This window comes from Geotrypetes seraphini, chromosome 15 (genome assembly GCF_902459505.1).
Source record: "Geotrypetes seraphini chromosome 15, aGeoSer1.1, whole genome shotgun sequence".
In the NCBI taxonomy this organism is placed as follows: Eukaryota; Metazoa; Chordata; class Amphibia; order Gymnophiona; family Dermophiidae; genus Geotrypetes; species Geotrypetes seraphini.
Window position 1 is genome coordinate 18,528,928 of NC_047098.1, and position 16,632 is coordinate 18,545,559.

At 43.5% G+C, this 16,632-nt stretch overlaps 1 protein-coding gene across 1 annotated transcript in view; it reads left to right on the forward strand.

Moving 5' to 3' along the window:
• The window catches only part of MORN1 (MORN repeat containing 1), a 180,966-nt gene that overhangs the window by 147,953 nt on the left and 16,381 nt on the right, over positions 1–16,632 (forward strand). The window contains exon 13 of the mRNA XM_033922591.1: positions 14,465–14,538. Coding sequence (XP_033778482.1) covers positions 14,465–14,538 — 74 coding nt within the window. The remainder of the gene's footprint in view (positions 1–14,464; positions 14,539–16,632) is intronic.

Below are 16,632 nucleotides of genomic sequence, written 5' to 3' on the forward strand. Positions count from 1 at the left end.
CGGATCGCCGGACTTGATGGACCGAAGGTCTGATCCGGAGATGGCAGTTCTTATGTTCTTATGAATATGTATACTTTGGAAGAAAGGCAGAGAGGGGAGATATGATAAAGACATTTAAATACCTACGTGGCATAAATGCACCTGAGGTGAGTCTTTTATTTGAAAGGAAGCTCCAAAATGAGAGGGCATAAGATGAAGTTAAGAGGTAAAAGGCTCAGGAGTAATCTAAGGCACTGCTGCTTTTTTTTAAGTCCTCGGGCGCCTTTTACAAAGGTGCGCTAGCAGTTTTAGCGTGCGCTGAGCACGCGCTAAAATGCCACATGCGCTAGCCGCTACCGTCTCCTTTTAAGCAGGCGGTAGTTTTTCGGCTAGTGCGCGCTAATCTTGTGCGTGCACTAAAAATGCAAATGCATCTTCGTAAAAGGAGCCCAAAACTTAACACATTGTAGTAGAAGGGCCCCTTAATGACATATCTGCCATATACAAGATTGTAAGACAGTAGGATGATTTTGTTCATGAATCCTAAGTTTCTGTCAAAAGTGTTAGTCTTCCATAACCTGTTAGTTGTCGTTTCAACATTTTGCCCTAGGCCACACGTCCATAAAGAAAAATATACCCTAAACAGCTTGGACAGTGGAAGAGAGCTTTAGCTTTCTTAGAGAAAGTCCATCTAGCTTTTTATCTCAATACATTTAGGACTGCTGTAGTCAAGTGGAACTTTGGACTGTCGTAGCCAAGTGTCTCGTTGTATCTCTTTACTTATGTCAAGGCAGGCTAATGATATCAGAGCCCCATCTGAGGTCAACCTCTATAGAAGAGATCCGCAAGGCAATGGTGTGGACTTTGTCCCCATATATTAATATCACATTACTGTTTGGTTAGGGATTTCCAGTGCAACAGTAGGTTTTGTTAGTCTGTCTTTTGGAATTCTTTTGAAGTTTGGAATCCAAATCTATCCTCCCTCATGCCCATTTTTATTATTTCCAGATTGCCTTAATCAAAAAAGGCCTTTTGCCAATAAAAACATGGGTATTTGTAGTCTACTGGCATTCTGTTTTTCTGCTTTCTTCCATTTTTTTTTTTTGTTAAAAGCAGCCTGTAGCTAGGGAATTTCCATATGTAAGGACTCAAAACGCAACTGAGGGGGGATATGATTGAGGTCTACAAAATCTTGTGTGGTGTAGAACAGGTAAAAGTGAAGCGATTTTTCACTCTTTCAAAAAGTACAAAGACAAGGGGACACTCAAGTGAAATGACATGGAAATACTTTTAAAACAAATACGAGGAGGAGGAAATATTTTTTTCACTCAAAAAATAGTTAAGCTCTGGAAATCATTGCCAGAAGATGTGGTAACAGCAGTTATCATAGCTGGGTTTTAAAAAAGGTTTGGGCAAATTCCAGGAGAAAAAGTCCTTAGTCTGCCATTGAGACAGAGATGGGGAAGCCACTGTTTATCCTGGGATCAGTTGCATGGAGTATTACTACTACCGTATAAACTCGAATATAAACCGAGATTTGGGGGCCAAAAATGGGAGTTTTAATTTATATTTGGATCAGCACTGACCCATCCCTCTCTTGAATCTGTTGCAGGCCTTTGCCGGTCTGCAGTACGATCTGGTGGTCCAGTGGTAGGCCAGGACAGGAGCGATCCCTCCTGTCTCCTGCCCCAGCCAACTTTAATAATTATCTACCTCTCACCACCTCTCCCCCCCCCCCCGGTACCTTTTAAATCCCTGGTGGTCCAGTGGTGGGCCGGGACAGAACGGATTCCTTCTGTCTCCTGCTCCATCCGACCTCCTGCTCCCTCCCACCTCCTCTGTTAAGTCCTTGGTGGTCCAGCGGTGAACTGCGGCAGGAGCCCGGTGGAGGCCTGTAAGGCATCGGGACGGAGGGGGGGAAGGGTATAGAATCTGGCAGGGCAGGAAGGAGGGGGGCTGGGTACAGAGACTGGCAGAGGAGGTAGGGAGGGTGTGGATGCAGAGCCGGGCAGGAAGGGAGGGGGGCTGGGTGCAGAGAGTGGCATGACAGGTGAGAAAATAAGGGAGGGGGCTGGATGCTGAGCATGGAGGGAGGGCAAACAGGGTGCAGAGCCTAGCCTGGGGGGGGGGGGCTGGGTGCAGAGTCTAGCAGTGCCAATTTGCACTAGTTTTCTATAACAGAATATTGATGCCAAGATGCCAATATAGAATTGCTGCATCAGGGCACCAAATTATAGAATTACCTTGTATATTTCGTCTTATCCACTTCTCTTATGTCCTCCCATCCTAACAGCTCTTTCTTCAGGTACTCTCCCATTGCATTAAAGTCCGTACGTTTGAAATCTAGGACTTTAAGTATCGTGCGGCCGCGCTCCACTTTAGCCGTTATATCAAACCAAACCGTTTGATGATCGCTACTTCCCAGGTGAGCACCCACTCGAACATTAGAGATACTCTCTCCATTTGTGAGGACCAGATCCAATATCGCATTTTCCCTTGTGGGTTCCATCACCATTTGTCTGAGCAGAGCCTCTTGAAAGGCATCCACAATCTCCCTACTTCTTTCCGATTCCGCAGATGGAACATTCCAGTCCGCATCCGGCAGGTTGAAATCTCCCAACAGCAGAACCTCCTCTTTCCTTCCAGACTTTTGGATATCCACAATCAGATCCTTATCAATTTGCTGCAATTGAGTCGGAGGTCTGTAGACTACACCCACGTAGATAGAAGTTCCATCTTCTCTTTTCAGAGCGATCCATATCACTTCTTCCTCTCCCCAGGTCCCTTGCATTTCGGTCGCTTGGATATTGATCTTTACATAGAGAGCTACTCCTCCACCCTTTTGACCCTCTCTGTCCTTCCTAAAAAGATTATATCCCGGTATGTTTGCATCCCATCCATGGGATTCACTGAACCATGTCCCTGTGATAGCGACAATATCTAGATCTGCCTCTAACATCAGGACTTGCAGATCATGAACTTTGTTGCTTAGACTGCGAGCATTTGTGGTCATCGCTTTCCAGCTATTTTTCAGCGATAATCTCCTTTTTCGTATGGATTTTTGTTTCATTTCACTTTCCGTTGCAGTACTAAGAAATGAGTTGCTGATATTGTTTATGTTGCAGTTTTTACTACTATCACATCTTTTCTTTTGAAGAAAGTAAAGCTCACCTGTATCAGTTGGCTGGAAAGAAAAACCAATAATAGCTACTTGTGGAACTGAGATAGCTCCATGTGGCACATGCACAGATTATTGCTTTAGAAGCTCCTTAGATTCCTGCAGCCTGGACTCCTTTGGATGACATCATCTCTGAGTGAGGACTGATATAGCCTGCTGTCCTCAAAGAACAACCTATTCAGGAAAGTCACTTTGCTTTTTGTGTATAAATGGCTTTGAAATATTACCCCATTTGTTACTTGGATATTCAAGCTTTGGGTATGCAATTTTTATGATGAAAAAATGTAAAGACATGAGATAAAAACAGCTTCATTTAAAACCAAAAGCAAGCTTTAGATATATCCCAGGAGCCAGGTTAAAGATTCAAAAGTCTGGGCTAGGAGGAGGAGGATAAATAATTTAGCACTCAGCTTAACTAAAACCTGTCATTCTGCCAGCTTTAAGAGAAATAAAAGGGTTTACAAGAATCCTAAGAGTTTCTTTACAACCCCTAGGGCTTCAGAAAGAAACCAAGAGAATAAAAAGAGCTCAAAAGCATTGTGCTGAAGTAGATTTTAAAGGCACAAATTAAAATATGAGAACACTGGTGTAAATTACCTGAAAAGTAATACTGGTATGGGCCCAACATAATTTACTTAATAATTATCTAAACAAGATAGAATTATCCAATAATTTAATATAAACCACAATTCAAAACTAAGAATCAGCGGTGTATCTTTCTGGTTGGAGGGGCCAAACAAACCAATGTCTAGCTCTGCACCCAAGCTCTCTGATAGCTGATACTGTGTTGGGCAAAATATTATTGAGGCCATGGCCCTTGTAGGCCACCCCATTTCACTGCCCATATCAAAACTTCCTGTCATCTTGCAGGATTCAACAAGTGGCATTCTTTGGGAGCCTTTTACCAAACTGTGGTAAAAAGTGGCCTTAGCACATGCTTACAAAGGCCATTCCTGCTCACTAAGGCCATTTTTTACACATGGGTAAAATGGCTGAGTTTTCTTTTCTAAATTAATGGCCCACTTGCTCATTTTCCCATTAGTGCATGAGCTCCTGCTACCACCTACTGTATTTTGTAGGTACTAAAGGCTCACACGCTAATCAGTGCACGGTCATGTAGTTGTGCTAACCGGTTAGTGAAGTGCACACTTACTCTCTGCCTGACACGACCCCAGCGCTAAAAAATATTCCCCTAATTATGTGTGTCCTGGTCATGGGTGCATTGGCTTGCCGTGCCATTGGGGCTTGTGTGCATCTGAGAAGCTGAAAGCTATGCTGTCGGTAGTTTCACTACCAACAGGCCTTCCAAGGCGGACAGGTTTCAGCGGAGATGTCAGACTAACGATTACCACCCATCTGGACAGCAGCATTGTTGGAGGCGGAGGATCATGTTTGAATGCACAATGGTGACAACATTGAATGTATACTGCGCAGAAGAAAGGCCCAATAATCTACTTCTGTATTCTAAGAACATAAGAATTGCCGCTGCTGGGTCAGACCAGTGGTCCATCGTGCCCAGCAGTCCGCTCCCACAGCGGCCCCTAGATCAAAGCCCAGTGCCCTAACTGAGACCAGCCCTACCTGAGTACGTTCCGTTTCAGCAGGAACTTGTCTAACTTTGTCTTAAGTCCCTGGAGGATATTTCCCCTATAACAGCCTCTGGAAGAGCGTTCCAGTTTTCTACCACTCTTTGGGTGAAGAAGAACTTCCTTATGTTCGTACGGAATCTATCCCCTTTCAACTTTAGGGAGTACCCTCTTGTTCTCCCTACCTTGGAGAGGGTGAACAACCTGTCCATATCTACTAAGTTTATCCCCTTCAATAACTTGAATGTTTCAATCATGTCCCCTCTCAGTCTCCTCTTTTCAAGGGAGAAGAGGCCCAGTTTCTCCAATCTCTCACTGTACTGTAACTCAAGTTTCAAGTTTATTGACTTTTAATATACCGACCATTTTAGTCGCTCTTCTCTGGACCCTTTCGACCCTTCTCTGGACCATGACCTTCTTCATGTATGGCGACCAGTGCTGGATGCAATACTCCAGGTGAGGGCGCACCATGGCTCGGTACAGCGGCATGATAACCTTCTCCGATCTGTTCGTGATCCCCTTCTTTATCATTCCTAGCATTCTGTTTGCCCATTTCGCCGCCCCCATGCATTGCGCAGACGGCTTCATCGACTTGTCGATTAGAACTCCCAAGTCTCTTTTCTGGGAGGTCTCTCCAAGTACTGCCCTAGACATCCTGTACTCGGGCATGAGATTTTTGTTACCGACATGCATCACTTTACACTTATCCACGTTGAACCTCATTTGCCATGTCGATGCCCATTTCTCGAGCTTGATTATGTCACGTTGCAGATCTTCGCAATCCTCCTGTGTCTTCACTACTTTGAATAACTTTGTATCGTCCGCAAATTTAATCACCTCACTCGTCGAACCAATGTCCAGATCGTTTATAAAGATGTTGAAGAGCACGGGTCCAAGCACCAAGCCCTGCGGCACCCCACTGGTGACGCTCTTCCAGTCCGAGTATTGTCCATTTACCCCCACTCTCTGTTTTCTATGCTCTAGCCAGTTTTTAATCAACATGAGCATTTCACCCTCGATTTCATGGCTTGCAATTTTTCGAAGTAGTCTTTCATGTGGAACCTTGTTGTACGCCTTCTGGAAATCCAGATATACAATGTCAACCAGGTCGTCCTTGTCTATCTGCCTGTTTACTCCCTCGATGAAGTGCAGCAAGTTCGTCAAACAAGATCTGCCTTTGCTGAAACCGTGCTGGCTGGTCCTTTATCAGAGCCTCTACCATTTTTCCCAGTACCGAGGTCAGACTCACCAGTCTGTAGTTTCCCAGATCTCCCCTCGAACCTTTTTTGAAGATCGGCGTAACATTCGCCACTTTCCAGTCTTCCGGAATCTTTCCCAATTTGATCGACAGATTGGCTATTAGTTGAAGCAGTTCAGCTATAGTCCCTTTCAGTTCCTTGATGGCCCTTAGAAAGATGCCATCCGGTCCCAGGAATTTATCACTCTTAAGCCTATCGATATGCCTGCATACCTCTTCTAGACTGACCGTCAACCCCTGTCAGTTTCCTGTCTTTGTTTCCAGCATATAGCCTGATGGAACATAAGAACATGCTGTGTATATCCTCTTCGGTAAATACAGATGCAAAAATGTGTTCAGTTAGTTGGTGATTGCTTTGTCCTCCTTTAGTACTCCCTTTATTCCATGGTCATCCAACGGTCCCACCACTTCCTTCGTGGGTCGTTTCCCCTTAATATATTGAAAGAATGGCTTGAAGTTTTTTGCCTTTGTGCTAGGACTCGAACATGAGTCAGTGGCACCTAACAATTATGAGGAACATCCCTGATCCACCCATGACCCTCCCATTTCCATGCCCCCTTTTTGGCACCATGCATAAATTTGAGGTGCTGATCCCATGCCTAATATGTGCACAAAATTTAAACTGAAGCCAATTAACCCAAATAATTGAGTGCTTGTTATTCAATCAAGTTGCACAAGCAGCTCAAAGCACCATTCAAAGAATTTGTAGGGTGGTCTCACTATATAAAATGGGACATATTCTAAAACAGCACAAGTTAGTTAAAAAAAATAACACATCTTAACAGTAGCCCACGTTGATAACTATGCCCCTAAACTAGCTATCTTGAAAGAAAACACATTTTGATACTGCCAACACATATTACCTTTGTAAGGTGTGATACTTTTTAATTTGTGTTTGATCAATAATTATTATAGTTCCCCAATGTTCAGTCCAAAATCTTGCAGAGTCGAAACATATGGAATTTTGGCTCACTGCAAGATTTGGCACTTACTATTGGGGAATGGAAGCACAACAGCAGGAAGACATGTAATATGTATTTTGTCCTATTGCTTCATTCCTTTTCTATATGAATATTGTATTTCTGTCTGTTCTCATCTTTCCTGAGCTATAGGACCCAAAGCATCCTACTAAAATCCACTCTATTGCAACCCAAACTGATGAAGTATGGAGTACCACAAGTATGACGAACCACTCTCTATATTAGACCGGTGACAGACATCGCTTTAAAATACCACATAAAAATCCACTCATTTGCCGATGACATACAACTGTATCTACACTAGGCTCAAACTGAGACACTCAAATCTCCAAACTACACGACTCCCTTTTGGAAATACCCTTTTGGAAATAAAAAGTTGAATAACCCGAAACATGCTGCAACTAAACACAGTGGAAACTGAGCTCCTCATGTCATGTTTGCCACACCATTTTTGTCGTTCCATGTCTTCCATTCTATGTTTCATCATGCACGCTTGCCTTACCATTTTTGTCAAGGCGTGTCATACTATATTTAACCATGCTTTGTAATATGTTTGCCTAACTATACTTGCCATTTTATGTCTCGCCATATCAGGTTTTATCACATTGTTTTACCATGCCTTGTTAGTTATTTTGCCATCTTTGTCAATGTTTGCCATTCTACCTTTTACCATACTATGTCTGAGAACGTAGGACCATGGTTGGAGCTGCAGTCTCGGTTATGGGTGCAAGCCCATGCTGCTCCTTGTGACCCTAGGAAAGTCACTTAATCCCCCATTACCCCTGGTACATCAGATAGATTGTGAGCCCACCAGGACAGACAGGGGAAAATGCTTGAGTACCTGAATAAACTCATGGAAACTCTTCTGAGCAAACTTGAAAGTAGGACTTGGTAAACCAATTGTAAGACAAACGCTCCTAAGCTCTCAGACGCCCGCGCTGATTATTCAAAGATTTGAGATCAGCTATTGCGGGAACGTGGTATCTTTCATCGAGCTGTGAGCAATCTCTGTAAACTTTTTTTTTTAAAGTGCTATATGCATTGTGCCAAATGTCGATAAAGTGCTCTATAACATACTAAATGTTAAAACACGACAGCTTAGGAACATAGTAGTCTGCACTTAACTTTTAATTGTGCGCTGGTGCAACTACTGCTCCTCGTTGCTGCTTGTAACTAATACCCTACGGGCCCCGTTTCGCCAACTCTTCGGCTTCTTCAGGGGTCTAAAAATTAAACTACAAGCATAAACATATGTTAGAATACATTCCACTGCTTATATATCAAACAATTATATCAATAAACCTACGGTTACTCACTGTGCAGCTATGCTTATTTGTTCGGCAAAAGATGGCGCTGGCAACTGACAGACGCCACGCACGCGCTTTTAAGCTCTCTCTGTTACTGTTGTCATTAATGATGTCGTTTGTGCCTAGACGCATGTGCGTGAAAATCTCACTTCCCTAAATCTTAGTTCAAGACAGTTCTTATAAAAATGAAAAAAATCAAAAAAATCTAAATCAAATTCAAAGTCAAAATCAGAAGAACAAGCACCAGTCTACTGTAGTATTCAAACCTCTTGGTTTTAAAGTGCCAAGTTTAACGATCCACCTTGATTCTCGGTGTAGTTTGCGTTGTCTATCACCTCCTCTCATATGTAAAGCTTCTTTATCAATGCAAAAACATCTTAAAACCAAAAATTAATTTCATCTCTGTGCAGAGTTCTACCAAGGGAGCATTACGTTTTCCACAATTTAGACTAGATTTATGTTCTGCTATTCTGGTCTTGAACGGTCGCGTTGACATGCCCACATACCATTTGTTACATGGGCAAGTTATCACGTACACTATATGATCGGATGTACAGGTTAAAAAATGTCTAATGTCATATTTCTTGCCATCTATTGGATTGACAAACTCTCTTTGGAAAATTGTAATTTTACAGATGCTGCATTTACCGCATTTATAAAAGCCTGATGGTAACATGCGGATTGGCTTTTCAGTGTTACTTACTGTAGGAGATAAGATCTTCTTGAAATTTTTACCCCGTGAGAAAGCTATTTGTAGATCTGACTCATTGAAAATGGAATTAGTTTGAATAATTTTCCAATTTTCTTTCAGTATCTTTGCTATTTCATTCCCTTGTGTTGAATAACGAAGTACACAAGTAAGACTGTCATTCTGCTTATCCTCATCAGGGTGAACTTTTTTCTGTAGTAACCAGTCTCTCTGGTAATATTTTGCACGTTTAAAAGCTTTCTTTAAAATGTTCTCAGGGTAACCCCGTTGTTCTAATTTTTTCATTAAAGATTTGGAGTTTCTTTTAAGACGCAAAAACTGTGAAAAAGGAAGGTTCATCCTGAGACTCACTGGATGGCAACTATGAAAGTCTAAAAAAGTATTGCGGTCTGTAGACTTGGAATGAATATCAAAATCAAAATGATCTCCTTGTTGGATAATTAATAAGTCCAAATATACCAATTGTGTTGTCGAAAAATTCATAGTGAATGTGATATTCGTGTCGCAACTGTTTAACCAGATCAAAAACCTGTGTAAATCTTCCTCCTTGCCTTTCCATAATACTAGCACGTCATCGATATACCGGAACCATCTGTGCACACATGATCCAAAAGGCGAGTGTTTGACCCAAGTGACCTCAAAACCCATGATCAGTAGGTCCCTAGCAGGTAGGAGTGCACATGCGTGCTTAGGGTTCTGTTTACATGTAAGGCAGTTCGTCGTCGTCGCCCCCCCCCCCATCGCACCCGAACCCCTGTTGACGCTCCCACCCGACCCTCCCGCCGCGAGATGACCATAAACCTCCCGGCTCCAGCTGCGTCCGCAGCACTTTAAACATGCTGCCTTCTACTGCCCTGATTTCCTCTGCCGCGTCCCTGATGACATCATCAGAGACAGAGATGCGGAAGAGGAAATCAGGGCAGTAGAAGCGAGCGGGCGCCAGCGAGGTTTGCAAGATTCTGGCTGGTGAGCTTCGAGCCAGCGAGGCTGGGTGCGAGCTGCAGACAGTGTGCTGGGAGCCCAGGCAGCGGCTGCAGCTCAGGGGAGGGTGAATCCATTTCTCTGTACTTAAACTTGCCTGTCCCTCCCTCTCTCTTCCCCCTCCCCCCGGTGCAGCAACAGCGCAGCGCAGCACTTTTCTTTGAAGTTAAACATGGCGGGCAGATGAGCAGGCAGGAGGGAGGAGGGGGATGTAGATGCCGGCAGGAGTGTGTTACAGAGTGAGGGAAGCAGGGGGAAGGGAGAAAAGGATGTGGAGGAGGCAAGATGGGGAGAGGGAGAGAGATTCAGGGAGGGGACAGAAGGGGGAGGGAGAGGTGGGGACACAAGGTTCGTGCCAGTGGGCCAGAAGGGGTGCTGCTGTACAGGGGGAGCAAGGAAGAGGTGCTGCTAGACAGTGGTAGGAAGTAAAAGGAAGGGAGAAGGCCTACTGCTGAACAGGGAGAGCAGGGAAGAGGTGTTGCTGGATAGGCGGGAGGTAAAAGGAAGGGAGAAGACCTACTGCTGGACAGGGGGAGCAGGGAAGGGGTGCTGCTGGACAGGGGAGGAAGTAAAAGGAAGGGAGAAGGGCTGCCTGTGGACAGGGGGAGATAAAAGGAAGGGAGAAAGGCTACTGCTGGTCAGGGGGAGCAGGCAAGGGGTGGTGGTGGACAGCCGAGGAAAGAGAGAGACAGAAAGAAAGAAAGACAGACAGAAAGCAGCCAAGGAGAGAGAGAGAAAGAAAGACAGATATACACATCTATTCTAGCACCCATTAATGTAACGGGCTTAAAGATTAGTTGAATGAATAAATAAATCAATATTGATATTATTATAGTTATTGTTCACCGTTTTGATGGATTTCCTTAAATAGTCTATCTTCATTAGCTGTTTGCAACCTTAAGGTCCATTCTGATGTACAAAAGATGTATGTGGTCTCCAGAACTAAAGTAACTGGATGCTAGAATTCTGTTTTATGAAAGAGAAGATTCTACAATTCACTGTATGATATAACTAATTGGCAAAAGGAAGCAGAACTTGACATATACTGCTGAAAGGGGGGGACTTGTGTGGTGTAAGCAACTTGTAGACTGCATCTTTTTTTTATTTTGTTCTAGAAGAAATACCCCAACCTGCAGGACTGTCTGGATGTCCAAAAGAAGTTTGAATTTCAAATGTAAAAAGCACATTTACCGTAGCACACTGGAGGGTTTAGTAAAGGGGTAACCATGGTAAAGCAAGAAAGCAAAGGAGAGAAAAGAAAAGAAATTGGGCTTTAGGCAGCATGCCAGCTGCAACTGTTTGACACCTTCAAAGGCTTTCAAAAACGCCCACTATGTTTGTCTGCATTCTAAAAATATATACCGATGTAAACACTTTTCAAAAGTAGTAGCCTCAACCCTTGTTGCCAGGAGAATTCATTATTTCTCTTGTTTTCTCTTCCAGAAAATAACCATTTTTTTGCCATCTGTAGAAGAATGTCTAAGTTTTAAAAATGTTTACTATTTCTGGCTATTATTATTATTTTTTCTTTTAGAAACCTTGATGTTTTCAATGGGTTTTAGGGTGAAAAAATCATTGTATCTTTCAAGATGTTTAGCATTATTTACAGATCGCTGGTTAAATGGTTTGCTTTTAAAGGAAGTATTAAGAAGAGAGTCTATCTGTCAGCCAGCCCGTATTAAGCACGTATATGTTTTTAACCCTTCGCAGAGCTTGATTAGCATTGTTTAAAATTGTAGTTCTCGGTTATGTCTTTTTCCAGTAGATAATTTGCAGCCAAGGCAAATGTGAGAAACCCAGGTTCACCGTTGCATTCAACACAATGAAATGATAGACAATTAATAGAAAGACACTGCTTTGAGGAAAACTAAAAATCTGGCACAGCTTTATTAATGATCCAACAAGGGAATGCCATCTTGATATAGATAGAAAAATATAACTATACTGTATAGATACTATACTGTATATTCTAGATCAGGGGTAGGGAACTCCAGTAATCGAGAGTAGTATTCCAGTCAGGTTTTCAGGATTTCCCCATGAATATGCATGAGATCTATTTACATGCACTGCTTTCAATGCATATTCATTGGGGAAATCCTGAAAACCCGACTGGAATACGGCTCTCGAGGACCAGAGTTCCCTACCCCTGCTCCAGAGTCAGCTTTTATAGCTCATTGCGTTCAAACAAAGCTGCCAGATTTCCAGGGCATGAAGAAAGGGGATAAGATCTAATTAACTGCCTTTCTGTGGTAGAATCAAGTGGTTTTCATACGGTATTATATATGACTAGTTTTCTAGCCCGTTACATTAACGGGTGCTAGAATAGATGTGTAGACTCTTTCTTTCTCTTTTTCTGTCTCTCCCCCATGTCCAGCAACACCCCCTTCCCTGATCTCCCTGTCCAGCAGTAGCCCTTTTTCCTTGCTTTTACCTCCCCCCCTGTCCAGTAGGAAATGGCTGCCTTGAGCTCCCGTAGGCTCTCGAGCCATTTCCTGTGAGCGATCTGCACGGGGCAGGAGGGTGGGAAGATCACTCCTGCCTGAAAACCAGTTAAACCACCAGGTAAGATTTAAGGGGGGGGGGGTGCTTACAGGCTAAAAAAAAAAAGCCCCAAAAAATAAAATTTATTTTTTGGTCAAAAATCGTGAATAACCAAATCCGTAGATACGGAATTTTCGAATACGGAGGGGGAAGTGTAAACTGTTCTGAGTTCTCCTGCGAAAACGGTATAGAAAATTGAATTTTAAAAACAGGATTAGCTGCTTATTGCCACTAACTACACTAAGTTGGCTTTCTACAATCTTGGAGTGCAAATTCTATAGCACATAGCTAAAAGGGGGTGTAGATATGGCTAGGCATGGATGGATCGGGGCATGCCCAGCACTTGTGCTCTAAAGTTTCTAAAATCACGTGCATATTATGGGGTCCCTTTACTAACGAATTTAGCACACACTAACAAAGTAATGTGTGTTAAGTTCCATGTCACCCATAGGTAATCAGCGGGCTGCACGCATTGAGCACATGCTATATCCATCAGGACCTCTTTCTATGTAGAGCAGCCAAATTTCACCACTAAGAGTAATCGTTGTTAGATTGCCCTCAGTCTGCCCCAAATCGTTTCCAGAATTTATACACACAGCTTTGAGCATTTTGTGGACAAAATCACCAAAGTTATGTGTAGATCTGCTAGCAATTAAAACCCCACACATAACATTTTTGCAGTTGACACCTGACGGACACATAAATCATTTTGAATATTGGCCTGAAAGAGCTTTTACTGCATGGCCTGTGACAGGATTTCCTCTGGGCTTATTGTTAGACATCTTGAATGGAATAATGTGTTCCTCGTCCTTGTACATGAATATTTTTCTCCCTGCCACCCAAGTGTTCTCAATGTAGAGAAAGCAGACATTTTTTTACATCTAAATCAGGGGTGTCCAATGTCGGTCCTCGAGGGCTGCAATCCAGTCGGGTTTTCAGGATTTCCCCAATGAATATGTATGAGATCTATTAGCATACAATGAAAGCAGTGCATGCAAATAGATCTCATGCATATTCATTGGGGAAATCCTGAAAACCCGACTGGATTGCGGCCCTCGAGGACCGACATTGGACACCCCTGATCTAAATGAATTGTGATTAGTATATTACTTGATCATATAGGCATTCTTTAAATTCTTCCTCTTAAATACTCTCAATATATACAAAAAATAACTAGACTCGCAGGGGTGTCCAATGTCGGTCCTCGAGGGCCGCAATCCAGTCGGGTTTTCAGGATTTCCCCAATGAATATGCATTGAAAGCAGTGCATGCACATAGATCTCATGCATATTCATTGGGGAAATCCTGAAAACCCGACTGGATTGCGGCCCTCGAGGACCGACATTGGACACCCCTGAACTAGAGCAAAATATTCATAATTTTAAGAAAATTTGGAAACCATTGACTCGCTATTCCAATGATCAGATTTCATAGCACATTAGTAATAATTATATTAGTGTGGGGAGGGGAATGTATATTATATGGAAATAAGAAATGAAAAAAGGGGAGGGTTATATTTTATATGATAAGATGAATCATTTGTAATCACAATTTCATGTATTAATTGAATATAATATGTACAATTCAAATATTGTAAGAATGTAAAAATCTATAAATAAAAATAAATAAATAAATAAATAAATAACTAGAGCATCTCCACTAAAATGCTTAATCCAACCAGTGTGAACCCTACCTTATAGCAGAGAAGGAAAAAGGCAAGCATTTTAATGGAGAGGGTCCAGCAACTGTTTGTGGTAAATTTCCTCCACTCCTTAACATTTAGGGGTCCTTTTACTAAGGCGCACTAGTGCGTCATAGCACACGCTAAACGCTAACACATGGTAACACGTCCCTAGGATGTCATGGACATGTTAGTATTTAACACGCGCTAAGACCCCTTAGTCCTTTCAACATATAGCGATGACTTTATGCATATGTCTTCTAGGGGTGACTCGGAAACCAAAGTGGACAAGTCAAGGAAAGCACGCTCTCCCGTGAACAACAATGTAGTGAGGCCAGGCAAGTGTTGTTTCATTTCTGTATCCAGTGTTGTTTGAGGCTTGTTTGCTTGTTTTAATTCCATCTCTTGTTTCCAGATGTTAATTAACTGAAAAATTCTAATCCCTCATACCCTGGTTTCTAAGAAAACAAACAGAAAACACAAACCATGGATATTATAGTTTGCTGGGATAGATACATTTTTATGAACAATAAATTAGGCAGTAATTTCAGGTTTCTCCAGCTGCAAGAATTCAGCTGGTTTCACATTTTGGAGGCTTAACTAAGTAGTCCTTTGGTAGCGTAATCTCCCATCCACAAATTCTTAGTAGACCTAAACATTGAGGAGTTAATGATAACCTTCATAATAGGGTTCTTACCTAATAAAATTCTACATTCCCAATATATGATGGTGCAGTGTCTCAATGCTCAGGCCTTCTGGCACACCCGCTTGGTCCAATTTTCAGGATATCCATAGTGAATATGAATGAGAGATATCTGCGTACAATGGAGTCGGCAGTGGCATAGCCAAGCCCTCAACTTTTACCCTTTGACTGCCTGCTGGAGGGTGTCCAATCCTCATTAGCCAGAAGTTCCCCAGTGCTGCCTTAGTAGGGAAGAAGTGGGCCCCTCTCTTCCTGCTGCTGCTATCAGCACTCCTTGCGCACGCTTGGGTAGAGAAGTTTGCAGAGAACCAAAGGGCCTAGCTTCAAATCCCACAGTAGCTCCTAGTGCCCTTAGGCAAGCCATTTGCCTTGGAATGGCACCCATTTACGGCCTACAATACAAAATATTAAGGACAAAACTGGTATCAAGTGAATATTTTTGCCAGACCTCAAACACCCAAGGCACTACTTATGATTTTTCTTCATGCCCTTGCTGGGCTGGTATGTGTCAAAATTTTTTTTTTTTTTTTTTAAATAAATTGATTACAAACAGGCTGTATATCTCTTACCGCTTGCTTCCCTGATCCCTGAACTGTTGGGCTGTGGCGGTAGGAGTGCGCATGCGCGCCAGACAAGCCTCCCTGCTCTCCACCTCGCGCCGCTGCAGAAACGGCCCCACACTCGCGGCTCGGCTTCAGGCTCACTTAATCCATTGCAGCCCTCTCCCCCTTCCCTTCCCGCGATCCGACCAGCTCACTTAGTCCCTTCCCGCCCCCCCTTCCCTTCCCGCAATCTGACCGGCTCACTTAGTCCCTTCCTGCCCCCACTCTCTTTCCTTCCCGCGGTCCCGACTCCAAACCTGCCGACTCCAGCAGCCTGCAGCACTCTACACAGCTGCTTCAGGGCCTTCTACTGCCCTGATTTACTCTGGCACATCCCTGATGACATCATCAAAGACACGGCAGAGCAAATCAGGGCAGTAAAAGGCCCCAAAGCAGCGTGTGTAGAGTGCTGCAGACGCTGCTGGAGTCGCAGGTTTGTTGGGACCACGGGAAGGGAAGGGGGTTGGCGGGAAGGGACTAAGGGAGCCAGCCAGACCGCGGGAAGGGTAAGGGAGGGTAGGGGAAACACTGCTGCTGCACAGGGAAGTAGTGTGGGGGGAGGGAAATGGAGGGGGAGGGAATGCTGCTGTGGCTGCTGCACAGGGAAGTGGGGGGAGAGAAATGCTGCTGCATAGGAGGCAGGGAGAGAGACAGACAGATAGATAGAAAGGGAGACAGAAAGAAAAGAAGGAAGACACAGGGGCAGGGAGAGACACAGAAAGACAGACAGACAAAGGGGGCAAGGGAGAGAGACAGACAGAAAGAAAGACAGCGGGAGGGAGAGAGAGAGACAGAAATAAAGAAAGACAGACAGACATATATTCTAGCACCCGTTAATGCAACAGGCTAAAATACTAGTAGATTATAAAGAGCTGTACAGGAAAGGCACTTATCTTTATGTCCGACGGCTGCCCAACTGTTTCACTCTTGGTTTCGTCAGGGGCTATGCCTCCTTAGATACAAACACCAATTTTGTGTTGAAAAAAGCTCTCACTGGGAGCCAAAAACACCACGATTCTCAGCACTGCACTCTGCCCGTGTCTCGCCACCCCAGTAAGGGCACAAATAAAATTAAAAGTAGTGCCTTGGGTGTTTGAGGTCTAGCAAGAAATCCACTTATTGTAGAT